Consider the following 24,955-nt stretch of genomic DNA (forward strand, 5'->3'; position numbering starts at 1 on the left):
TCAAGGATTACATCAAATTTGGAAGTTATCTTCAAGATTCCAAGTTCCATTTCAAAATAGAGACACCGGATATTTTTTACAATGACTGCAAACTCTATTCAAGAATGGTTATAGACATGCTTCAAGATGACTTTGATCCAGAACCAATCAATGATGATGAGAATTATGACCTCATGGATCTTCTAGGAGAAGAAGGATTACATAATATTGATACATAATTCAATATTATGTTCAAATTCAAGATTCCTTGTAATTTTCAAAAACCCGGGGAGGGAATAGTAATGACAATACTTTCAAGAAGTTGTATTATTGTAATCAATTATTAAAAAGAAAAAAAGCAAAACAAGAAGAAAAAAAAAAGCAGACTACACGTGAAAAAAGCAGTAGTCAGTTGTCAAGAAAAAATACATTTCAAAAGCAGACTACACGTCAAGAAAAAGCTGTAGTCACAATTTTATTTTCAAAAGATGTAAAGATTATGTCGGCCAACCCAAGCAATTATTTTTCTTTACGACAAAGAAAAGAAATAGAAGACAAGACATTTGCTTCAAGATAAAGCAAAGGAAAAGAAGACAAGACGTCCACTTCACCACCAAGAAAAGCAAAAGAAGATAAGACGTCCACTTCGCTCAATAGTCAAGATTCCCATCAAGAGCTTTCAAGAAAGCAAACAAGACAAGACCCTTTACCATTATTGACAAGGAAGTAATCCTACTACAGGCGTCCCTCAACTTCTATAAAATAGGCGGACGATCAAGCGGAAAGAAGAGCCAATTCAAGAACAAATTCAGGCAGCAAATATTGTTGATCAGATCAAGAAACGGATTAAGACTAAACAGGATCATCAGGCCAGTTATGCTAATACCAAGCGTAGGCCTTTGCAGTTTGATGTTGGGGAGAAGGTATTTCTGAGAGTTTCACCTTTCCGCAGGATTCTCAGATTTGGCCTTAAGGGCAAACTGTCTCCCAGATTTATCGGTTCGTTTGAGATCTTGGAGAGCATTGAAGATTTAGCGTATCGGCTAGTTTTGCCACCGTATGTCCAGTATTCACGACGTGTTCCACGTATCTTTGTTGCGACGGTATTGCGGCGGATCAGTCTCATATTCTGCAGCCGTCTGAAGTTCAGGTGGATACGGATTTGACCTATGTTGAGAGACCTATTCGTATCCTGGATCATAAGGATAAGGTCTTGCACAATAAAGTCATTCCTTTGGTTTTTGTTCAGTGGCAGCGTCGAGACACTGAAGAATCCACTTGGGAGATCGAAAGCAGGATGCGTACAGAACATCCTGAGTTATTTTGATTTCATTTTCAAGTTATTTTCAGTTATGAACTCTGTAAATTATGCATTTGAATAAAGAATGTTTCTGCATGTTGTTTTTGTTCAGCACTTAAGATCTGATTTCGAGGACGAAATATCTTAAGTAGGGGAGAATAGTAGGCCGTATCCAGAATAGTGAGTAATTGTTAATTAATCCAATAATCATGTTAGTTTAGATTAAACATGATTAAGGGGACTTCTAATGGATTAGCGGAGTCCGAAATGGACCCAGAATGATCAGAAATGGTCCGGAGTGTCAGGTGGAACGGACGCAACGTCCTAGGATCGGACGCAACGTTTGTGCCAGCAAGAATGCGTCACTTCTTATGCACTTGATGTGACGTTCGGACGCAACGATGGCGAACGGATGCAACGAAGGTAGAATGGACGCAACGATGGAGGAACGGACGTTCCGTTCGATGTCTATAAATAGAGGTGCCGAGATTCATTTTCAGGCACACCCTTCACCTCTCTTCTCTAGATTCCTTGGTCTTCCATCTTAGATCTAGGGCTTTCTAGGCATCCCATCGGAAGTGTCATAGCTATCCAGGCGTTGTAGAGGAGCTGTGGCCTAGTTTTGAGGCAAGAGACAACAAAGGGCTGACGACGGACGAAGGTATAGCTTTTGCTTCCTAAAAATATTTAGGAGTATGCAATAGCTTAGTTATGACTTTAGAGCACTTTAATGATATTAGTATCATTTCGCAGTGTAGTGCGGACTATAGGCGTGGACTTAGAGCTGGTAGAGCGTGCCTAGTATTTGAGGTACGAAAGTACTGTTCGAGATATCTTGACTGAGTATGCATGTATTATGTGACTGCATGATTTATATGACATGATTTTATGTTGCATACATTTGCATCTAGAGCTATCTCTTTTAAGATGTCTAGTAGTAAGGTTTTACCCTATCCTGTTAGTGGATGGACTTCCATCAATTTGGGTCCCACGTATCCACTGATATTTTCGGTATGTGAGCCACCTCCTGAAGCGACGACACAGCGTGCTACATACCAGGGCCTGGTCTGTCTTTGTTATCTGATTCTTGACCTCTAGTCAGTAGGAGGTACACTTGAATTCATGTAGACTCATACTCTCGTGCTGAGCGTTTTATGCTCACGTTTCGTACTCTGTGTTTCTGAACACCCTATTCCATGGGGCAGGTTTGCGATTGGATGAGGCGGGTGGATACAAGAGGGGCTAGGCAGTGGTTGGCCAGTTGGAGCTTCACCTAGGGTTTATTCTTATTGTATTGGGTTGATACAGTATTCGATTTGGTTGTATAACTATTTGGGTAATTGCATATTTCTTTCCTTGGGATTGTATTAATGTTTATTGTTTCCGCAGCTTAATTCTGGTTTACTGTTTGATTAAGTTAATTTAATGCCTAAGTTCTGTTAAGTAGGTGATCTCGGTAAGGGTTACTACAGGAATGAACATTAAGCGGTCTGGTTATGGTTTACGGGTGTCAAACCCGTTGACCCGCTGGGTGGGACGGGTCGACCCACAATTGTTTTTAAAAAAATATTAATACATAGTGAATATATAATGAAATGCGAGTGAATGTGATTCAATATATTAAAAATGAAAAAATATAAAATGTTAAAAGTTGAATTGTTATATATTTTTTATAGAATAAATGTAATATATTTTTTATGAGATAATGAAATATTTGATAGAGTATTTATAAGTTCAATTGTGCAAATCCTTATGTTTTAAAATTAGTATTTTTTCTTTAAATTTTTTTTAAAAAATAATTTTTATAAAAAAATACAATGGTCGGGCTGGACCCGGACCGGAACCTCTGGTTCAATGAACAGGACCGTAACCGGCCATGAGTGGGCCGGTTAATGGTCGGTCTTTTGTTGAATCTAACCATGACTAAGGGAATGCGTTTGTTCCGAAGAACCTTGTCTTTCCTGTCGATAATTCTGAGTGGTTTCTCCACGTATGACAAGTCAGGCTCTAACTGAACTTCTGTCAGATGTAGTACATGTGACACATCTACCACATACTGACGGAGAAGATACATGTGGGACACATTTTGAATAGTAGAGAGATATGACGTTAAAGCCAAACGATAAGCCACATCTCCAACTTTCTCTAGGATTTCAAACGGACCAATGAATCTCGGCACTAACTTGCCTTTGAGACAAAACCTCATCACCTTCGGGAAAAATGAAAATCTCAAGAACACATTCTCTCCTGGCTCAAAATCCAGAGGTCTACGCTTGATGTTGGCATAACTAACATGTCTGTCTTTTGCGCCTTTGAATCTATTCATGATCAATTTGAATTATAAAAAATCGGCTGAATAAATTCTTTCCTCTGAACCTGTCATTCTCCTACCTCATCCCAGAACAAAGGTGTACGAAAATAGTGATGATAAGTGAAATTTATACACTTAATTGCATATGTTGTAACTTGGTTTTTGTGATGTATCGAGTGGTATTATGCGTATTTTGTTGTTGTTTTTGTCATTTGTAGGATATGAAGTAAGTTTGAGGTTTTATGTCACATATGGAGCGCAAAAAAACATGAAAATGGTGGTGGAAAATAAATTGGAAGAAGAAAAGAAAACTCAATAAAATGGGAGATCTTGAACAATGCTTCCGCTCCATAAAATGGTGCCCCGCGCTGTTAAACACAAGAAACCAGAATAAATAGTGCACTGGTGCCATAATTGCAGCACCTCTGCACCGTTGTATCTTGAGCAGCACAGGAAAAACCAGACTGAGCAGCGCACTTGCATCGTTTCTCTAGCGTCCCCGCAATTTTGAAAAACAGGGCAGCGCTCCTGCGCTATGTGAGGGCGCAGCTGCATCCTGGGCAGAAAAATATTGTTGCGTCGGAAAAATTGTGCAGAATTTTGAATTTTTAAAAGTCTCTATTTTTCGGGCTTTATTCAACGGCCTTCAAGGACATATAAAAGGAGGAATAATCGGACCCTAAGAGGAGAACACACGCACAAAACGTAGCACACACGAGAGATTTCGGGAGAGAGAAGAAACTATACACGTTGGGCGGCTAGGTTTCTCCATTGTTCATCATTCTTTTTGTTCATAATTTTTCTATTAAAAATTCAATCTCCCTTGTGGCTAAGTTTTAATTTTTGGTTTAGAAAAACAATACCTTGAAGTTTTAATTTTCTTGTGAGATTTTGATACGTTTCATTGTTTGATTTTTTGTTTGAATATCAAGAATTGTTTGAATTTGATTATTATGCTTGTGTGTTTGATTATTAGCTTGACACCTAGTAAATTTTCATATAATCTAAAGCTAAATTAGATATCGAATTTGTAATTATTTGATCTCTCTAGTTTGTAAAGAAACTACGATTGATAATTTATGCTTTCGAATTTATTAATTCGTAGGAACATCGCTTGACTAGATTAAATAAATCCGCTTGTGTTTGTATTGTTTAGATTCATCAATCTCACTAGTTTTAATGTTACCTGGATTTAAAATTTGATCGCTTGTATTTTGGCTGATTGATTGGTAAGAGTTAATTTAGAACACTTATTTCTATTTAACTAAAAGATAAGGTGAGGTAGAAATTGATATTTCAATTATGAATATTCAAATATAAATTAATTATTTTTAGATAATCGATGATCGAGTTAATAAACTTCAAGGGTGTAGTCGACCGATATCAAGGCCTGTTTCATTAATTGTTAGTGAATTTAAATTTTAATCTTGTATGCTAGTTAATTTGAATGTTAGAATTGATATTTCTTTATTTTCTAAGTTTTTAAGAATTTAAACTGAACGAACAAAAAACTCCCTTTTTCTTAACTTTTGGTATTTTAAATTTGTAGCACAATAAATTTCAATCCTCCTCGTGAGAACAATTCCTACTCTCGCTACTACATTTATTTATTTGATTTGTGTGTTAATTTAGGCGTGACACGACAAAGCGTTACCAGGCGACAATAGAGATCCTCAAACTGTGTCATACCAATACTACAATGATAGCTATTATTATATGCAATACTGCGATGATAGTTATTATTATACGCAAACTCTATCATTGGTAAATGATCATGCCAAGATAATCCAAAGTCCATCATTGAAGCCCTCAGCATATCCTCTAATGTTCGAATAGTCATCTCTGACTTTCCGTCAGTCTCATGATGATATGTTGTACTCAAGCTCAAAGTAGTGCACAAAAACTCGTTGAAAGCTACCCAAAAACCATGAGGTGAACCTCGGGTAACTATCACTGACTATATTATGTGGTACTCCATGTAGGCGTACAATCTCCTACATGTACAGTCTGGTCATGCGATCAAAAGTATGCTCCTGGTTGTAAGGGAAAATATGTGCAGAATTGGACAACCTGTCCACGACAACCCAAATGACATCACAACGCCTGGAGAAAATCGGAAAGTGGGAGACAAAATCCATTTCCACTCGAGAATCTCCAAACTCTGGAGTAGACCACACGATCTACGATGCTCAGCCTTGACTTGCTGACAAACAATGCATCTGGATACAAACTGATACACACTGCACTGCATTCCTTTCCATCAAAATCTCGTACTTAGATCCTTGCACATCTTTTTATTGCTTAGGTGCACGGTAAATTTACTATGATTGTCTTGAGATAGAATCTCCTCACGCAAAGTCGAATCATCAAGCACAACTATTAATCTTCCAGACAAACAAAACAATCTATCCGACTAAAAATGGAAACCAGAGGTGTTGTCTCCCTGAGCAAGCCTGGCTAACTTCTGCGTCTTAAGTTCTGAAAATTGCATTTGCCGAATGCAGGAACAAAAAATTGGTTCAGCTAACACTGAGAAGACTCAGATCCTTTATTGTTCCTTCTTGTGGCGAAAAGTAAAACCCAAAGAACACCACAATTGAACTGCACTGGTGCGAAGAGCACTGACATACACCTTACGGGTAAGCGTGTCTGCTACTGGGTTCGCAAAACCTGGATGGTAGTTGATCTCGTAATCGTAATCCTAGAGAAGATTCATCCAAAGACGTTGTCTCATGTTCAACTCAACATGAGTGAAAAGATATTTTATACTCTTTTGGTCAGAGTAGATCTCACAGCACTCACCGTACAAGTAATGTCGCTAGATTTTGAGTGCAAAGACAATTACTGCAATCTCTAAGTCATGCATTGGATAATTCCCTTCATGGGTTTTTAACTGTCTGAAAGCATAGTCAATCACATGCTTATTCTGTGTCAGCACACAACTCAAACCTTGAAGAGATGCATATGTGTAAACCACATAACCTTTGGAACCAGACGACAAAGCAAGCATAGATGCGGTAATCAGGCGCTTCTTCAACTCATAGAAAATTTTTGCTTACTGTCAGCCGACCAGACAAAAAAAAACATATTTCCTTGTCAATTGTGTCAATGGTCTAGCAATCTGTGAGAAATTCTCGATGAATCGCCGATAGTACCCTGCTAAGCTCAAGAAACTACGAATCTCAAAGGTTGTCGTCGGGTGTGACAAGTTTAGAATATCCTCTATCTTACTCAGATTTAGTGAAACACCATCTCGAGAAATGACATGACCAAGAAACATCACTCGATCAATCCAAAACTCGCACTTTCTGTAATTGACATACAACTGCCTCTCTCGCAGAATTTACCGTACAACTCTCAAGTGTTATGCATGCTTATCAACATCTCGCGAGTAGACCAGGATATCGTCGATAAACACCACGACAAACTTATCCAAATAATCACAGAAAACCATGTTCATCAAATAAATGAATACTGTAGTTTCATTCGTCATTCCAAAAGACATTATCACTAAGAACTCATAGTGACAATACCTCGTACCAAACGCGGTCTTCGAAATGTCCTCCTCTCAGACTCGCAATTGATAATACACTGACCTCAAGTCAATCTTGAAATAAATTGAAGTACCCTGAAGTTGACAATTTTATTAATTTATCCGCTGGAGAATTGATGTGGCATCAACCATTAATATATAACATGTGTTCGATGCCCCCTTAATGCTAAAAGAAAAAAAAATTACCCACAAATATTGAAGAAATGAAAAGTATTACCCATAATTTATATTTTTTTAATTTAATGTTAAAGCTAGATAGAGACGTATAGTAGCTATTATAACATAAATAAGAATCACAAGACACAAGCACATATCAATGAAATCAATTGAAGCAAACAAAAAACAGCATGCTCTGTGCGTTCCCTTTCCAGCGCAAGGCCACATCAACCCCATGCTCAAGTTGGCCATACTTCTCCATCACAAAGGCTTCCACATAACCTTTGTCCACACAGAATACAACCACACCCGCCTCCTCCAATCCGGAGGCCCCGCCGCCGTCCAGGGACTTCCGGACTTCTGCTTTGAGACCATCCCAGACGGTCTTTCTCCGGCCGACGGTCGTGCAGACGCTCAAAACCTTACTTCTCTCCTTTTTTCAACTCGAAACAACTGCTTGGCTCCCCTCACGCAACTTATCAAGAAACTGAACCGCCGTGCGCCGCCGGTGAGCTGTGTGATTGCTGATGCGATCATGACTTTTGCTCTGGACGCGGCGGAGGAGATAGGAGTTCCCGGTGTGATTCTGCGGACTGCCGCTGCTTGCAGCTTCTCGTGTTATAAACACGCCGCTCATCTTGTGGACAAAGGCCTTGTACCACTCAAAGGTAATGGGATTTTTTTTGTTACTTACTATGTTAAAAGATAAATTAATGAGTTGAATTTGCGGCGAATATATTTTCACATTTTGTGCTCTAATTTGAGAAATAAATTAAAGTATAGACAAGACAGATTTTTTTTTTTATTGTAGATAGAAAAATTAGGGGTGGAATCAAGCTTAATTAGCTATTGTTTAATACTTGGCTATTGAATAGGAAGACTTTTTGGTTGAGTTTAAGTACATTGAGTGGGTAACGAGAATTTCAAAATCAAGTAAAAACTTATAATATTTTGTGATGTACAGAATATAATATTTTTGGTTATTTTTTCATCCCAAAATATATAAAAATTTGACAGAAAAAAATAAAATCATGTGAAGTTAAAAACTTTGGACATTTCGCCCCATTGAAGGTCCGCCTGGAGTATATATATTTTGTTTCTGTCTGCCCTGTAGTTCAGACAAAAATAAGTAATTTTAAATATATATATTGGGTAAACCACTGTTAAAAAAAATTAAATAATATAGCATTGGATTGGTAATGGACGATAGCGTATATAGATAGATGGTTGGTCGAAGTCTATGGTCCAATTCGGCTGCGCCTACGATTGGAGTTTACAATTAACTCACGTAACATTCATTCTAGAACTAAGAAACGGCAACTAATCTCAATGTATAAATACATCATAAATCTTCAATTAGACAATATCGGGTCTGTTTTGTTTCAGAAATCTTTGACTTGACTTAAATCATAAAAAATATTATAACTTTTATTAATTTATGATTCGGATCGACGTATCTCATAAATAAAAATTTATAAGATCTTCTCACAAAAGCCCTAATTTAAATATATAGGCTAGAGATTTAGGCCTCGTTTGGTTTCAAAAGCCAGACCAAAAAAGCACTTTTTTAAGTGTTTTTCATTTAATAAATTGTTTTGGTTGACCAAAAAAGTGCTTAAATAAGCACTTTTTTAAGTCAAAATTAGAGCTTTTTCAAAAGCCAAAAATTATAGCTTAAAAAGCGTTTTTTTAAAAAAATGTCTACCAAATCCAAACGGGACCTTAGGCCGGTCTAATAGCTCTAAATATAGTATTTGAGAGCATTTGAGTGTTTAGTAAAATATATATTGAGTTGAATTGCAAAAACTCAATTTAATATATTTCATTTCAAAATATATATATTTTCCCTGTTTTATCAATTTTCCTTCTATTATGTACGAAACCCAACAGCAACATAATATAGAGAGTGAAATATAAGATACAAAAATTGACTTGGTGGCTAGATTTTAAAAAAATGATTTATTGGCTAATTTTGGCTACCAAAAATGATATCATCCTCCCAAAAATAGCAATCTAAATCTGAATGTGATATATTAAAATTTAAAATATATATATAGAGTTTCTTTCAAGTGCCCACCTACCATGCCCACCAATGATGTGGCATTATTCTATTGGACCTACAATTTATCACATCTTTATCACATCCAATAGAATAGTGTCACATCATTGGTGGACATGGTAGGTGGACACTTGAAAGAAACTCTATATATATATATATATATATATATATATATGTCATTTTCTAATACAATTTCTTAATATCATAAGCTTTTGGTATGCTGTGAAATAAGAACAAAGATATGTTGCCTGTACATCTAAAATCATACTCTGATTTGAATTCAGAAAATTGATTTATTTTGGATTTTTAACCTCTATTTTTTAAAAAAAAAAAGAAGTTTAGTCATTTCTCGCGAAAAAACCTGCGTTGATAAAAAATCCACATTTCTAACATTTCAAAAATAATAATAATAGAAAGAGAGAGGATATTTAAAATTATAGATTTAAAAAAGAAAAGGTTTTAGAACACCAACATAACAGAGTATTGCAGGAAGTACATGATTTTCGTTATTATTATATGGTTAAATGCATGCTAATAATTTGGACTAATAATAATAATATTTACGACAGATGAGGAAGGATATTTGGACACTCCAATAAATTGGATTCCAGGAATGATCCCTCTACGCCTCAAGGATTTCCCCAGTTTCGTTCTAACGACCGATCCCAACGACGAAATGTTAAACTATGTAATAACAGAAACTGCTCGATCTTCAAAGGCATCAGCCATAATCATAAACACTGTTTTTGATTTGGAAAAGAATGTTCTGAACGCACTTTCTTCAACCTGCCCACCAATGTACACCGTCGGCCCGCTGCAGCTCCAGATAGATCGCGTTCCAGACGACCATGTTCTCAAACGGATGAGCTCCAGTCTCTTGCCTGAAGAGCACGAGTGCCTCCAGTGGCTCGACTCCAAGCCTAAAAACTCAGTCATCTACGTCAACTATGGCAGCATTGCGGTTTTAACTCCTCGGCAGGTGACCGAGTTGGCGTGGGGGCTTGTGGACAGCAACAAGAGCTTCTTGTGGATCGTCAGGCCGGATTTAGTCTCGGGAGAGAACGCGGCGGCCCTGTTCCCATTCGGATTCTCCGAGGCAGCGAAAGACAGAGGTTTCCTCGCCAGTTGGTGCCCTCAAGAGAAGGTGCTCTCCCACGGGGCGGTCGGGGGATTCTTGACGCACTGCGGATGGAACTCGATGACTGAAAGCTTGTGCAGTGGGGTGCCGATGCTGTGCTGGCCGTTTTTCGCCGATCAGCGGATTAATTGTCGGTATGCTTGCGACGAATGGGGCGTCGGATTGGAGATCTGTAGTGATGTGAATAGGGAGGAAGTGGGATTTCTTGTTAGGGAATTGTTGGATGGAGAGAGAGGTGTGGAGATGAAGAGAAGGGCTTTAGAGTGGAAGGAGAAGATGGCCGAAGCCATCGGTTTTGGAGGTTCTTCCTATTTGAATTTGAGTAAATTAGTAGACCAAGTTTTACGTGCGTGATTTTTATTTTCATATTATGTTTTCCATGATTTAACAATGGGATATGTTCCTCTCAAGAATATCTCACGTGTTGGAGTGGATAAGTTTTTGGCCTCTTGATAAATGGTCATAAATAATCGATTGTTTCTACCAATATTTTTGAATTAAACCTGTCGCACAAGCTAAGCTTACTCAGTGTAATTTTACCCGGCTAGGGCAGTTTTTATGCTATTGTGTTAATATGAGGTTTGCACCGTGCGCACCAAACAAAATAACGAACGTAGATTTTACATCATAAAAAAACACGAAAAAAAAAAGCTTAGGATCATATGTTCTAGCTGTTTGCTCCAAAGCATAAAACATAAAGGATAAGGTTAATTTTTAATCATTATTATAGTTTTAAAGGACCTCATCAAATACAAAAGTTGTACCTAAAAAGTAGAGTATTACCCTATATAAACACTACAAAAAAAAACTCGGCTATTTGCCACGTTAGATAAAAACCGTGGCAAATTTTGCCACGGTTTAACTCAAGCGTTGCAAAATGTCACGGTTCAACCGTGACAATTTGTTACGGTTTTTATAACCGTGGCAAAAATGAAGCCATGATTGTAAAAATCGCGGCAAAATTTGTTACGATTTAACTAAAAGCGTCACAATTTGCAACACTTATTTAAACCGTGGCAAAATACTTGTCACGTTTATTACAACCGTCGCAAATTTTCAAGCTTCAATTACACCGTGGCAAAATTTTGCAACGGTTATTTAGAAACCATTGCAAATAATATCTTCGATTGTGTTAATTTGATGTTTGATTCAAAAAAATATGGATTTTTTTGGTTATTTTCGGAGATCCGGCCGTCGTCGCTGTCCAACGCCGTAGAAGAATCCCGCCGCCGTCCGCCTTTTCCGTCGCCGCGGTAACATAATCCATATTTGATATTTAATTAATTTTTTTGTTGATTAGAAATACAATATGATAAATAATCTTGTTTAAGGATTATTTAAAATATTGTTATTCCATGTTAGTTACGACATTTGATGAAAAATTATATACAAATATAAATGTTTAGAAATATTATATGATAAAATATATTTTGTTTAGATTAATTAGTATTTTTTTAGTTAGTAATTAATATTAATGTATTAATAATAAAATATATAAATTAATTTTTTTTTATACATTCATTTACATTTGCAACGGTTCTACAAAACCGTGGCATATTATGTCACGGTTTATTTGAAACCGTAATAAAATTTGTAACGGTTTAGTAGAAACGTGACAAAAAGTTTGATACGCTATATTTACAAACGTGGCAATGTTTGTAACGGTTTATTTACAACCGTGACAAATATTTGCAACGGTCTTCATAAAACCGTGGCAATATTTTGCTACGGTAGTTGTCAAATTTGGCAAATATTGCTACGGTTTGACTAAACCGTTGCAATTAAATGTTACGGTGCATTTTGCAACGGTAAGATTAAACCATTGCAAAAGCGTTGCAAATTTAATTTTGCAACGCTATTTGCGACGGTAGAACCGTGGCAAACTTTCGTTTTTTTTGTTGTGAAAACGGATAATTTTGTCTCAACAATCTATTTAAGATATCTCGTCTTTGATTTTTTAGACAAAAATTCCTTTTAGAATTTTAGAAACAGATCATAAAACCATTTATGAATTCATTTCTAATTTGATCAAATGATTTTATCTCCAAATTTAATCTTGTCTCTAATTTTTTCATAAATTCATTGTTATTATGTGTCGAAATGAATTCGGTCTCTTTTGAAATACAATTTTATTTAGTTTATAAATCCATTCATAATAATAACAATAATAAATAAACAAAAAAATTTGTGAGACGGATTCACGAGTAAATTTTGTGAGACACATCTCCTAAATGAGTCATCCATGATATTGTATTATTTTTATTTTTTCGATATACAGACAATTTTTTTGGTATACAGAATTTTTTTCGGTATCTATACGGTATCAATGTGGATTTTTTCTATATCAAAATTTTGGAATTTCAGTATCGGTATCGGTATGAATTTTTTCATACAGATATTTTTGATATGATATACCGAAAAGCCACCCCTACTCACAAGAGACCAACTAAAATAAATAATACCTCAGAAATAGATTTAAAAAAATCAAAACAACGTACTTAGTAAATGGAAAAAATTAAAATCAAATTAACATTAATATGAATGAATATTCACATCATCCAAGTAAACAGAGTTAATAACTAATCAAATTACAAATATATCTAAATAAATCTTCAATATTTCGAGTAAACTGATGTTCATATCTCTTATAATTTGGTTCAATTTTGCAAATACCTATTAATTGTACAACTGGAATCACAAGTCTTCTCTTTGTAGTTCCAAGGTGATGCGGACTTGGAAAGTGCGCGAGTTGATCAAGTTTCCAAGAAGTCATGAGACCTGCTGGAGTTGCTACAGGGACTGATAACGAGGGGTCGGAGCAAGATTGGATAATTTTGAGCTGAACTATAATACTAATTACTCTGCTGACCCGGACATCAGCTTTGGGAGAGATGACCTGAAAGATGTGGCATTACCTTTCTAATTATGATGTGACTCGCATCTTCGTGGATATAGGGAGCTCGGTCATCGTTCAAAGAGACCTTGGATCAAATGAAGCTAGATAGGTTCGAGTTGGAGCCCATAACCATGGCTTTGTATGGATTTACTGGTCTTGCTTTGCAACCCTTAGGTCAGATAATGCTCCCGTTGTCATTAGGGAGTAGAGAGCAGCGCGTCACGAATATGACTTGCTTCACGGTGGTTGATACTCCATCTTATTTTAATGGCATTTTGGGTCGACCTGCCCTAAGCAATTTTTGAGCTGTGACATCTACTTATCATCAAAAGTTGAAGTTTTCGGTTGGCAGAGATGTGGGAGTAGTCTGAGGTGATCAGAATTCAGCTTAATTGTGTTATGTGAATGAGGTGAAAACTGATGCCAAGAGGAGTCGAAAATAAATAGGAATGGTGTCAATAGGCCGAATGTCGAGAGCTCTTGGCCGGGATGTGTTGTTGATGGTTGAGGAAGGTCATGAAGTGGTTGAGCTGAGCTCTAGGGGTCAGGAAGTCAAGTTGGCGGCCGACCTGAGCCCACAATTGAATCAAACCCTAGTGGATTGTTTGAAGAAAAACCAGGATGTGTTTGGCTGGACCACATCCGAACTCATCGGTGTAAGCCCAAAGATCATGGTACATCGGGCTCAACACTCTCTTGGGAGTTCGGTCGATAAAACAGAAGAAGCAAAATTTTGGACCTGAGAAACACAGAGTAATTAAGAAGGGGGTGGATGAACTCCTTATAGCTGGTCATATCAGTGAAGTACAATTCCCTACTTGGCTATCAAATGTGGTCATGGTGCCCAAGAGCTCAGGTAAATGGAGGATGTGCGTTGATTTCAGAGATTTGAACAAGTCTTACCCAAAGGATTGTTATACATTGCCTCGAATTGATCAGTTGGTTGACTCTACTGCAGGTCATCAGTATTTGTGCTTTATGGATGTTTATCAAGGGTATCATCAAATCCCCGTAGCTGAGGAAGTTCGGGACAAGGTGAGCTTCACCACCTCACATGGAACTTTTTTGTTATATAGTAATGCCCTTTGATTTGAAGAATGTAGGAGTCACTTATCAGAGGCTAATGGACAAGGTGTTCTCTAAGCAGATTGGCAAAAATTTGGAGGTTAGTGTGGATGACATTTTGGTAAAGTCGCAAGATGATCTGGGTCCGATAGTCGACTTGGCGGATACTTTCTCTATGCTAAGATCCTATGGGGTGAATCTTAACACGGAAAATGTGTTTTCGGAGTGAAAGGTGGGAAGTTCTTGGGGTACATGGTAGCTGAAAGAAGAATTGAGGCCAATCCGGAGAAAGTGCAGGACATTTGGTCTATGTCACCTTCTCGCAACCTGTAGAAAGTTCATAGGTTGGCAGGAAGGGTAGCAGCCCTAGCTAGCTTCATCTCTAGGTCAGCTCATCGAAGTTTGCCTTTTTTCAGGGTTATCCAAAAAGTAAAGAAGTTTGAATGGGATGATGAGTGTGCAAAGGCATTCGATGATCTCAAAAATTATCTAGACGAGCTTCTGATATTAGCTAATGTTTTGACCCAAATCCAAACATAGAATTAATTGGTAATTAATGAAGTAAACATGTTTAGAATGGTTAAAACATGATTAAACAATCTCCAAATGAGATTAAGGAGTTCAAAATCGGATTCAGAACACTCGAAAATGACCAGAGGGTTCCAAGTTCTCGGGTGGATCGGAAGATCCAAACTCATGGATCGGAGGATCTGATCTTGGAGGGTTCGGAATATAAGTTGGAGTTCGGAAGGGACTAGTTCGGATGATCCGATCTCCATTGGATAAGGTAAGATAAGATCGAGATTTGGTTGGATAGTTGCAGGAGTTCGGAAGATCCAAAGAGAAGATCGGACGATCCGATCTGTTCGGAGGCTCCGAGTGAGTTCGGAAGCATGGGGAGTTCGGACGATCCAAACTTAGGATCGGACCATTCGAAATCTGTCGGCAACCAGCTGTTAGGATAAGGGACACATATTTGGAGGGGAATCGTTGGGATGATCGGACGATCCGAACATGGGGATCGGATCATCCGATCTTCGCCTATAAATAGAGGCGCGAGGGCCTCATTTCCAACCGCACCATTTCCTCTCCTCTCTCTTTCTAGCTCAATTTTAGGGGCTTTCGGGCGTCTTTCGTAGGGCCAGAAAGAGACGGAGCATTTTTTGGGTAGTAGCGGAGCGGTGCCCAAGTTGTGGGACAGTCGTCATTAGCGGACTGACTACGGGCGCATGTATGGTCCGAGATCCTTAAAAATATTAGGGAGTATTTAATAGCTTAGTTAAGGCTTTTAAAGCATGATAAGTGATACATGGTTATTTTGCATTGTAGTGTGGACTGTAGATGTGGTGCATCTAGGAGTAGATTATTGAGGTACAGACGTACTATCCAAGACACCCTGGTTAAGTCTACATGATTCTATGATTGCATGTTTTATGTGCCACTGATTATATGTGCATTTATTATGTTACGGATATTATGATGCATGCATTGTCACGTTGAGCCTGTTTTCATTGATATTATCCATAGAGGGGTCGGTAAATCCCATTATATTTGTGGGTGAATTCTATGAATTTGGAATCTGGTGTTAATTCCATAGGATTTATGGTATGGGATCCATCTCTTGATGCGACGGCCCAACGTGCTACATACAATGGCGCCTTTTATTGAGCGATTTTCTATCTATGATAGGTTTCCAGTACCCATTCATATGCATTTGTATTTGCATTTATAACATGTGTATACTAATACCTTTGTGTTGAGCATTATTTGCTCACGTCCGTGTATTTTATTTGGACACTCCATTCGATGGACAGTTACAGGTTTCCCAAGTTCGGAGACCAGTGAGTAGTTGGCAACCGAAGAGTTCGGAACTCAGTTGGTGCCAACGATTTTAGTTAATCTTGACTCTTTTGTATTGGATTTTAGATTGGGTTGTATTATTGATGTTATGGGTTTCAGTTTTTACCGATTATATTATATCGGATTAGTATTTGATTTAAGTTTTCGCAGTTTTTCTCTAATTTTGTTATCTAAGTATAATTGCATACTTAAGTTTTGGTTACTTAGTGATTCTGGGATGTGTCACTACATTTATGGTATCAGAGCATGCAATATGAGCCTTTGGAACAAAGTGCTTGGATATTTTGGTTATCCGTGTAGAGTGAAGATTGGAACATCAGATGTGGTGATGGTAAGGCACCTAGGTTTGCCCAAGACTATCATCATCGGGATGATCATCAGAGACTGGATTGGTGTAGGTTCCCGCAAGAAGAGACCTGAGATAAGGATCATGTCCGAGATTCCAGGAGTAGCAGAGGATTGGTTGGAGCGCGTGAGATGTCCATGCTCATTCCTCACTAAACTGTGTACACTCCTCTGAAGATTCTCCACACGTAGTTGAGGAGATTGTCATAAGGGTCTTGCTTCATCTATCAGGTAATGGTCCCAACAAAATTGGAAGAATCCAGATAGATTAGCAAGATCTTTTGGATTTCGTGTATGTTAGTTTCTTTTAGCATGCTTGTATTGATGCTTGGAAGAGGCAAACGGGAAACTGCTCGTTCAAATAAGTAGATACCAGGAGATATAAAACATCTAGTTGTATGAGGTATAATAAACAGATTTTAAGTATTGTATTAAGATTTGTTGTAATAAGTACTTCTGTTATAAGTATTTGAATAATTGTATTATTGATTCCAGAATTTTGTGAATTTCTTAGTGACTGTAACTAAGGATTTGTAGTAAGAATTTTATTAAACCTGATTCAATGGTTTAATATTTATTATCAGTGTTGGATCATTTGGATGGTCTACTTGTTATCAGTTGATTAGTGTTCCATTATTGAACTCATAGGTTGTTTGAGTAAATTGATTGTGCATACTTACCATATGATTAGTTCTGGGAATTTACCTAGAATGGTGAAGTAAGTATGTGACTTTTTATATTATTTTCAGGGGCATGATTTATACTAGTTGCTGTGTGATTTGATTTGGGTAGTTTCCTAGACCAGTTGATTAAGATTGAGACCTTAATTGGTTGTTGTTATGGATGATGGGTTTCATCAGGAGCAGGGTGGTTGTTTGTACCATGTGTTGTATGAAAATTATATGAAGCCAGAAGGATCTTGAAAAAAATTATATGAAAATTTAAAAGGGAAAATTGCTTTTTTGGTCCTGTATGTTTGTCACTTTGCGATTTTGGTCCTTTATATTTTCAGATTGCAGTTTTAGTCCGCTATCTTTATTTTTTTGGCAATTTTAGTCCTTTTTCCGATGTGGCGCTGACGTGGCACAAATTCAATGCTGATGTGGAGCTGACGTGTACAGTGCCACGTCAGCATTTTCGAAGAAAAAGGACCGAAATTGCCAAAAATCGAAACATACAGGACTAAAACTGAAATGTGAAAACATAAAGGACCAAAATCGCAAAGTGGCAAACATACAGGACTAAATTTGCAATTTTCCCAATTTAAAAATATTCTTAAGCCAAATTTCTTCATCAACATGAGTGCATCGGAAAATTCAGGAATTCTGAAGAACGAACCATTTAAAATGGGTTTGCTTTGATATATTAAAGAAAAAAAAAATACGTTTAAAACCATTTTGATTATATATATATATAATATTAATTAAAATTAAACCCTTCATACTATTATACTAACCAACTTTTTTTTAATACTTACAAAAATATCTTTTAACCAATCATCACGTGTGTGACTTGATAGTATCAATTATAATGGAGATATAGAAATAAAGAGAATCCAAGAAAGTTTTTGAATTCAAAAACAATAGTACTATGATATTTCAATTAGTCATGGCTCTAATTAAATTGCAACTCATAGCAGCAGCAATAATGCATGTGAATCATATATATTCCCGAATGAAAATTAGCACTTGGGAAAATCTGGAGGTGGTGGAGGCAGCCTAGTCGAAGGCGTCGGCCCGTTTTCGACCACCAAAGCCGTAGCCAAGCCCCAAGACATGTGTGCATCCAAATGACAATGCATCAACCAAACTCCTGGATTATTAGCTCGGAACCTGATTACGGCCCACCCACCAACCGGAACCGCTATTGTGTTGCGCTCTTGCGGGTTGACAAGATTGAACCTTTTGCTATCGCTTGCGCGATCGAAGTTGCCGAATCCTTGAGCCAACACAAAGAAATTGAACCCATGGAGGTGCAGAGGGTGATTCTCTATCCCGATCAAAGCAGTATTTTGTAGCACAATCTCTACTATTGCATTGAATCTCACTTGCTTGACTTTGGTGGATTTTGTGATCATTATGAGCCCTTGATTCATGCTGTTGTTCGAGTTGGTGTAGTCGAATCGCAATGGCGGGTTGTCCGGAAAATCTGTGGTGTATATACCCCTTACATTTCTGAAGAAGGCCTCTAGCATCGACATCTTGGTAGGGAACTGAAAGGATGCATTGTTCATGCTTGTAGCGGATCTTTGGCCCATCGGGCCCAAGCACCAAGATCTACCGGGTGCCCCGCAAGGGGCTAAGCCCATTCCAACTGTAATGAACATGTGTTCGTCGATTTTGTTCGGGACCCCGTTCCAAAAGGGCCCAGTAACAAGCCCAGTTAGGTTGGTGAAAAATCTATGGGCTGTGGGTGTATCATCGTACGCAGGAAGAATTGGCATAATTATAGGTTGGGATTGTTTTGATCCTTTGTACTCTATGATACCTCTTGTGATGGTGTCGGAGAACATCATGTCCGTCGCACTCTGGTAAGGATTTGCGGCCATATAGTATCGTCCTGCAGTCTGATCTGCAATTAGTAGCACGTCCGCGGTCTGACCTTGTGCTAGCACGACCACGTTAGTTACGTAGGGGTTCGTGTAGGACGCATCAACTGCCACCACCTCCATCGTATGATTAGCTATCTTGAAGAACAGTATGTTACTGAGTGCAGCGTTGATGATTCGGAGAAGATATCTTTTTCCTTGCTCCACTTCTAACTTAAATGTGTCTACATGTTGCATTACAATAATGAATGTGTGACAAATAATATTAAAACTAAAATGCAATATGCTAGCAATTTCATGATATTAGTAGGACTTACAATCCGAGGAGCATGGGTAAAGATCACCGGGCCTGCCGTTTATCGTAAAGGCATCGGACATGTTCGGCTCAGCTCCGGTGGCTAGCGCTTCATTTTCCACGCCCAACACATTAGCATTCCACCACTCTCCTACAATTATAATAAACTAATTAGGTAAGACAGATCCAATAAGTTACGTTGGGTATTACGTTCTCTTCAAATATTTGGTGTAATTTCTTCTTTGAATTTTTTTTTTGAAATAATTGGTTTAATTTTTTGAAAAATATAAAGATCAACTTTTTCTAAAATCACACTACTCAACGTACAAAATTAGACGATGAAGTATATATATATTTTTATAAAATTGAATTGATTTTTTTTTCGACACTTACCAAGAATGATGGGGACTTCCCTATGTGGCTTAGGGAATGGATATGATCGACCGGCTCTAGGCCTGATGATTAGGGCTCCATGAACCGTGGCTCGAAGCCATTTAACATGTGCGTGCCACCAGAGCGTGCCCTCTTGACCGGTGATGGTGAACCTGTAGGTGTAACTGTGGCCAGGCCTGATCGGACATTGGGTTGCATATTCGGGTCCATCCGCCCAACCACTTAATAACTGGAATATCCCATGCCTGCGCATCAAATGAATACCAATTAGTTATTATCAGTTTCGGATTTTCATATCAACAAGCATATTTGCTTAGGTTGTATTTCAGGAGGCCAATACAAAATTTATTATACGGTGATAATTAATTTAATTCTTAGGTTTTATTTGGTTATTTGCATTGAACAATTTCATTTCAAGAATGAATTTGGATTTTGAAATTACTATAATCCTAGTATATATTATTCTGGGAGTGTTACTTCATTTATTATTTTCTATTACAACTTGACTACATTACCCTTTAATCAATTTTAGTAAATTCCTTAATATTTTCATAAAATCCTAAAATAAGTTTTCTAAATTATAACAACTCAAAATATTATTGTTATATTTGTCAATATTTTTAAATATAATATACAATCAAAAAAACATTATTGATTTAAAGATTAACCGTTCATTACCCTTTAAAAAAACCCATTCATTATTATGTTGTATTTCCAATTTTTGAGATATTTCATTCTTTACTGATGTAATTTGATATTCGATTGTACTTGTACTAAAAAAAAGTCCAATTTTTGAGATATTTCATTCTTATTTTTTCAAAATTTATTTTAATTTTTATTGTAACTTTAAAAATCAAACTTTTATTTAATCGCAATAACTTATAATATAATTAAAGGGGTATGACTAACAATAAAAAATTTTATTTCAAAAAAATTATAAATTTTCAAATTTGAAGTTCATATATTTGTATAATAAACATTTTTCTAACAAAAAAATAAAATAGGGTATGAATTATATGAAATGAATGAATGGAGTTCAACAATATCTAATGGCATTGCAATTATGCTCTTAATCATTAAATATGTATGACATGCTTTCAAAAAACATATTCTAAAATAATAAAAAAATTTAATCTTAATTGTTAATAAATTTAAATTTAAATCTTATCCCAGACACTTAATATAATCTTGGTAAATCAAAATTATGTAGCATTCTATTAAAAAAATTGAATAAAATTTTTTATATCGTACAAAATATTGAGATATAATATGAATATAATATTAACTTTTAAGATTAAAAAAAATATTTTTTTTATTTTATGATTTTTTTCATATGAATAAAAATCGTCAAAATTTTTTGAGATATTAAAATTTTAGTGGTTGAAGAACAGATCTGAGATTGAATTTGAGTTTTTTTAAGGTAGATAGATATTTTATCATATAAAGAAATAATTAATTAGGGGTAATTTTGTCTATAAGAAAATTATATTGATAAAGTGGAGTGTTATCGACTTTTTTTGGAGTATAAATAACATACCTAATCATCATCATCATCATCATATATATATATATATATATATATATATATATATATTATAGTAGAGACTCTCTAATTAACTAACTTTCAATTAATTGGTGAAAGTTGATTTAAAATTATCATTATATCCAAATTTAATTTTCAATAAACCAAATTATAAACAAATTAGTCATTTTATATGTATTTTTTTCAGTCATTAGATGTTTTATTATTTACCAAAATGACACTTAGTGTGTGTCATTTGATTTTTTTTATTTAAGAAAATGTCACTCACTTTTTAAAATTGATATATCAATTTCGTTTTTGTGACTATTTGTATAAGAAAACACTATTTTTTTTTTGTATTTCTTTAAAATTTTATTTTTTATTTTATTTTTTGTTTTCGTTAAAAAAAACCGAATTGTACATGTGTCAAGCGTACAGCGGAATATATTGATAATTTGAAATACCATTAAAATAAATCCGTTAAAACAATTAGTCAAACAATTTGAGTGGATTTGAATAGGAATTTGAAATTCATCTAGACGTAGTTAGTGGTAAACTAACCACACCAAAATATGTCTCATTAACATAGTGCGCCCAAAAAGGCTTCTACACCAGTGCATGATTCTTTGTTTGGGGTCCTACCATATATTGAAAGAATCAAGGCCGATCAGTATTTTATGCAAAAAGTTCTTCTCATCGTAGTTAAATAACTAATATATGTTCAATTTTATAACTACGTGGTTAAAAAATCTCTAATAACATACGCATGTGAATAACAACGTTTATTAAAAATACAATGAAATTAGTCGATTATGTACACAACTTTAATGGACTAAAATTGATCGTCAAAACACAGTTACAGAATTAATTCTACAAAAGAAAACGGATGATGGCGTTGGGTGGGCCGTGGGAGTGAATTGATAAAATTAAAAGTTTAGGGTGTGTTTGTAATCACTAAAAAAAATTTATTGTTAGATTTTAGCTTAAAAATCACTTTTATGTATTTTTTAAACTCAAATTATGTGTTAGCTTATGCTTAATTTAATTGAAATTCAAAAGCAGGTCATATGGTGATTATGATTCTCCAAAAGTGATTCTAATAAAAATGTCAATGTTAAAATAACTCTATCACTTATTTATCAAACACTACTCAACTTTGATTTTTAGATTTTTACATTTGTTTCCAAACACTACCAACTTTGATTTTTCTTAACTTTTTTATAATATATAAAATTAATCACTTGTACAAAAACATAATATACTTTATTGTAAAAAATCGATTATAGTAGCTTGATAAAGACCTTTAAGAGAATCCGTATTTTCATAATTTTGTTTTTTGCTCAATAATTTTTAAGATTATAGATTATATGATTATTTGAAGTTGGATAAGTTTTAGATAAAATTGAGATAATTTGCGTGCCGATGAATTTGCGATGAGGGATTATTTCATTATCAAATGTTGAATAAAATAATATTTTTTATTAAATATAAAACCGGATCATCACATCGGAGTTTATAAATACTAGTCGCGCCTACACACGCGTTGTTTGTGTGATTAAAATATGAATATTATTTATTGTATACATATATTATATTTATTGTTTCCAATCAATTTAAATTTGAAAATAAAATGAAAACACAAGAATAGAGAAATCACGGAAAAATGAAGTTTAAAATAAAGATAAAGATTTTGTTCCTTTTTGTTTTGTTTTTAAAGGATATTTTAGATATTTCTTCTTTGACTTCATTAAATTATTTTTAATTCGTTTACTAAGTGTTGTTCTATTTTAATAATAGTATTTTTAATTCGTTTACTAAGTGTTGTTCTATTTTAATAATAGTATAAAATACAGTAAGATAGAGTAAATAAAAACCTCAGTATAGACTATAGATAATCAACAACTTACCAATGAATGGTGAGATTATAAGGTGAGTTGTTGAAGACGTGGACCACTAGAGTGTCACCCTCTTTCACCCGAAGAGTTGGCCCCGGAAAACTCCCATTTACCGCAGTAATTATTTGGTGGCTGCAGAGTCGATTGATGGTTAAATTTTGTACCTATATAATCACGAGAAGATATTTTGTATTATTTAGCACCAAAATTTGTTAGAATTAATTTTTTTTATTTTTTTTTGTTAAGCCGAGTTAAACCGAATGTCCTGTTAAATTAAGAGTCGTGTTCGAGATAGTCAAAATAATTTGTTTATTAAAGGTTTGTAATCTGCTGTTATAATATTGTAAAAATTGGACTACTTTCTTTTCTTTTTCTTTTCTTTTTTTTTGCCATCTGGCATCAAGTATCTCAATCTAAACTCATCCTAAAAATTTCAAATCAAGAATTTTAAACCTGCACAAAATTAAATTACATCAAATCGTTTCCCGAATCAAAGTTTTCCATCTAAAAATAGCCAAATTAATTAAGTTATCTTTGAACGTAAGAAACAAATTAACGATAAGTCAAAGTAAGAGAAGAAACATTACATGAAAAGAATGTTCAACCAAAGCGGCTGAAGAAAAAGAAGAAGACGTAGCCAATGAAGCCAAAGCGCAAACAAGCATGAAGACGAGATTCACCATCGATGTTTACTCGCAAATCCTCGCTTTCCAAACCCAATTCCTGCAAATAACATTCATATAAACTGCAGCAAAAAAATTAATGTGTGAAGTGTTGACTATAAGGGAAACACTTATTTGAAGCAGTAGTAGTTTCAGAGGAAATTTCCGAAAGACAAAAAAAAGATAAGAAAAGTTTGGTGCTACAATAAAGTTCGTGAAAACAATGGCTAGCTAGTGGGTTTTACATGAATTTTATTTGCAAAAAGTGTTTGCACATACATACTCCATATTAGAGTAAGTGTGGTATACATTTACTCCAAAAAATTAAAGTTTGTGGGGAAAATGTCAAGTGGGTGTATATATGTAAAAGGACTGATTATACTATTGCCCTGCTAACAAAGGTGCATGTGTAGACAGTTTTTGAGCTATTATCATTTTATATATATATATATATATATATTTGGGTAAATAAAAGGAGATGTATTTATAAGAGGGAAAAGTTTGTAAAACAAGTTCAGTAAATTGGCCGATTTAATTGGCTTTTCATTTGAAACCAGTCAAAGTTTGGTCTTCCATGCAAGATTTTTATTTTTATTTTTTTAATCTTTAACGTTTTGTGCTCGGAATCACCAGAAGTGCTTGATTGGCATCTGAAGATATGCTTTCTTGACATTAAAAAATTGTATGGAACTGGATTACTTGGATGCCAATATTTATGAAAACTACTAATTTGATCTTGTAAGTTGGCATATGTTCGATTTCCTCTATAACTTGTAAAAATTTGGCCAACATACACCATATATATATTTGAGATTTTGATAAATTTTCACCGGAAACCATTCGAATTAACAAAAATGGAATTCCTAGCACCAATGACGGCAAGCAATGACGACGACGATGATGATGATAAATTAACAGGACGAGAAATTAAAACGAAAAAACGCAAAGCCACGTAATTTAATTACATTACAATACCGA

At 35.5% G+C, this 24,955-nt stretch overlaps 2 protein-coding genes across 2 annotated transcripts; one reads left to right on the top strand and one right to left on the bottom strand.

Annotated features, from left to right (window-relative positions):
- The first annotated feature begins 7,364 nt into the window (after positions 1 to 7,364).
- Positions 7,365 to 11,016, top strand: LOC140865300 (7-deoxyloganetin glucosyltransferase-like). The gene is made up of 2 exons (XM_073269896.1): positions 7,365 to 7,967; positions 9,928 to 11,016. Exons 1-2 carry the CDS (start codon positions 7,460 to 7,462, stop codon positions 10,848 to 10,850), a joined length of 1,431 nt encoding a protein of 476 aa, XP_073125997.1. The 5' UTR covers positions 7,365 to 7,459; the 3' UTR covers positions 10,851 to 11,016.
- A 7,189-nt stretch (positions 11,017 to 18,205) lies between these two features.
- On the bottom strand, positions 18,206 to 24,348 carry LOC140862947 (laccase-7-like). Its single transcript, XM_073265979.1, has 5 exons — positions 23,903 to 24,348; positions 23,328 to 23,479; positions 19,899 to 20,143; positions 19,528 to 19,656; positions 18,206 to 19,434 (listed from the first exon to the last, which is right to left on the bottom strand). The coding sequence occupies exons 1-5, from the start codon at positions 23,996 to 23,998 to the stop codon at positions 18,344 to 18,346; spliced, it is 1,713 nt and encodes a 570-aa protein (XP_073122080.1). The 5' UTR covers positions 23,999 to 24,348; the 3' UTR covers positions 18,206 to 18,343.
- Between the last annotated feature and the right edge of the window lie 607 nt (positions 24,349 to 24,955).

This window comes from Henckelia pumila, chromosome 4 (genome assembly GCF_033568475.1).
Source record: "Henckelia pumila isolate YLH828 chromosome 4, ASM3356847v2, whole genome shotgun sequence".
In the NCBI taxonomy this organism is placed as follows: Eukaryota; Viridiplantae; Streptophyta; class Magnoliopsida; order Lamiales; family Gesneriaceae; genus Henckelia; species Henckelia pumila.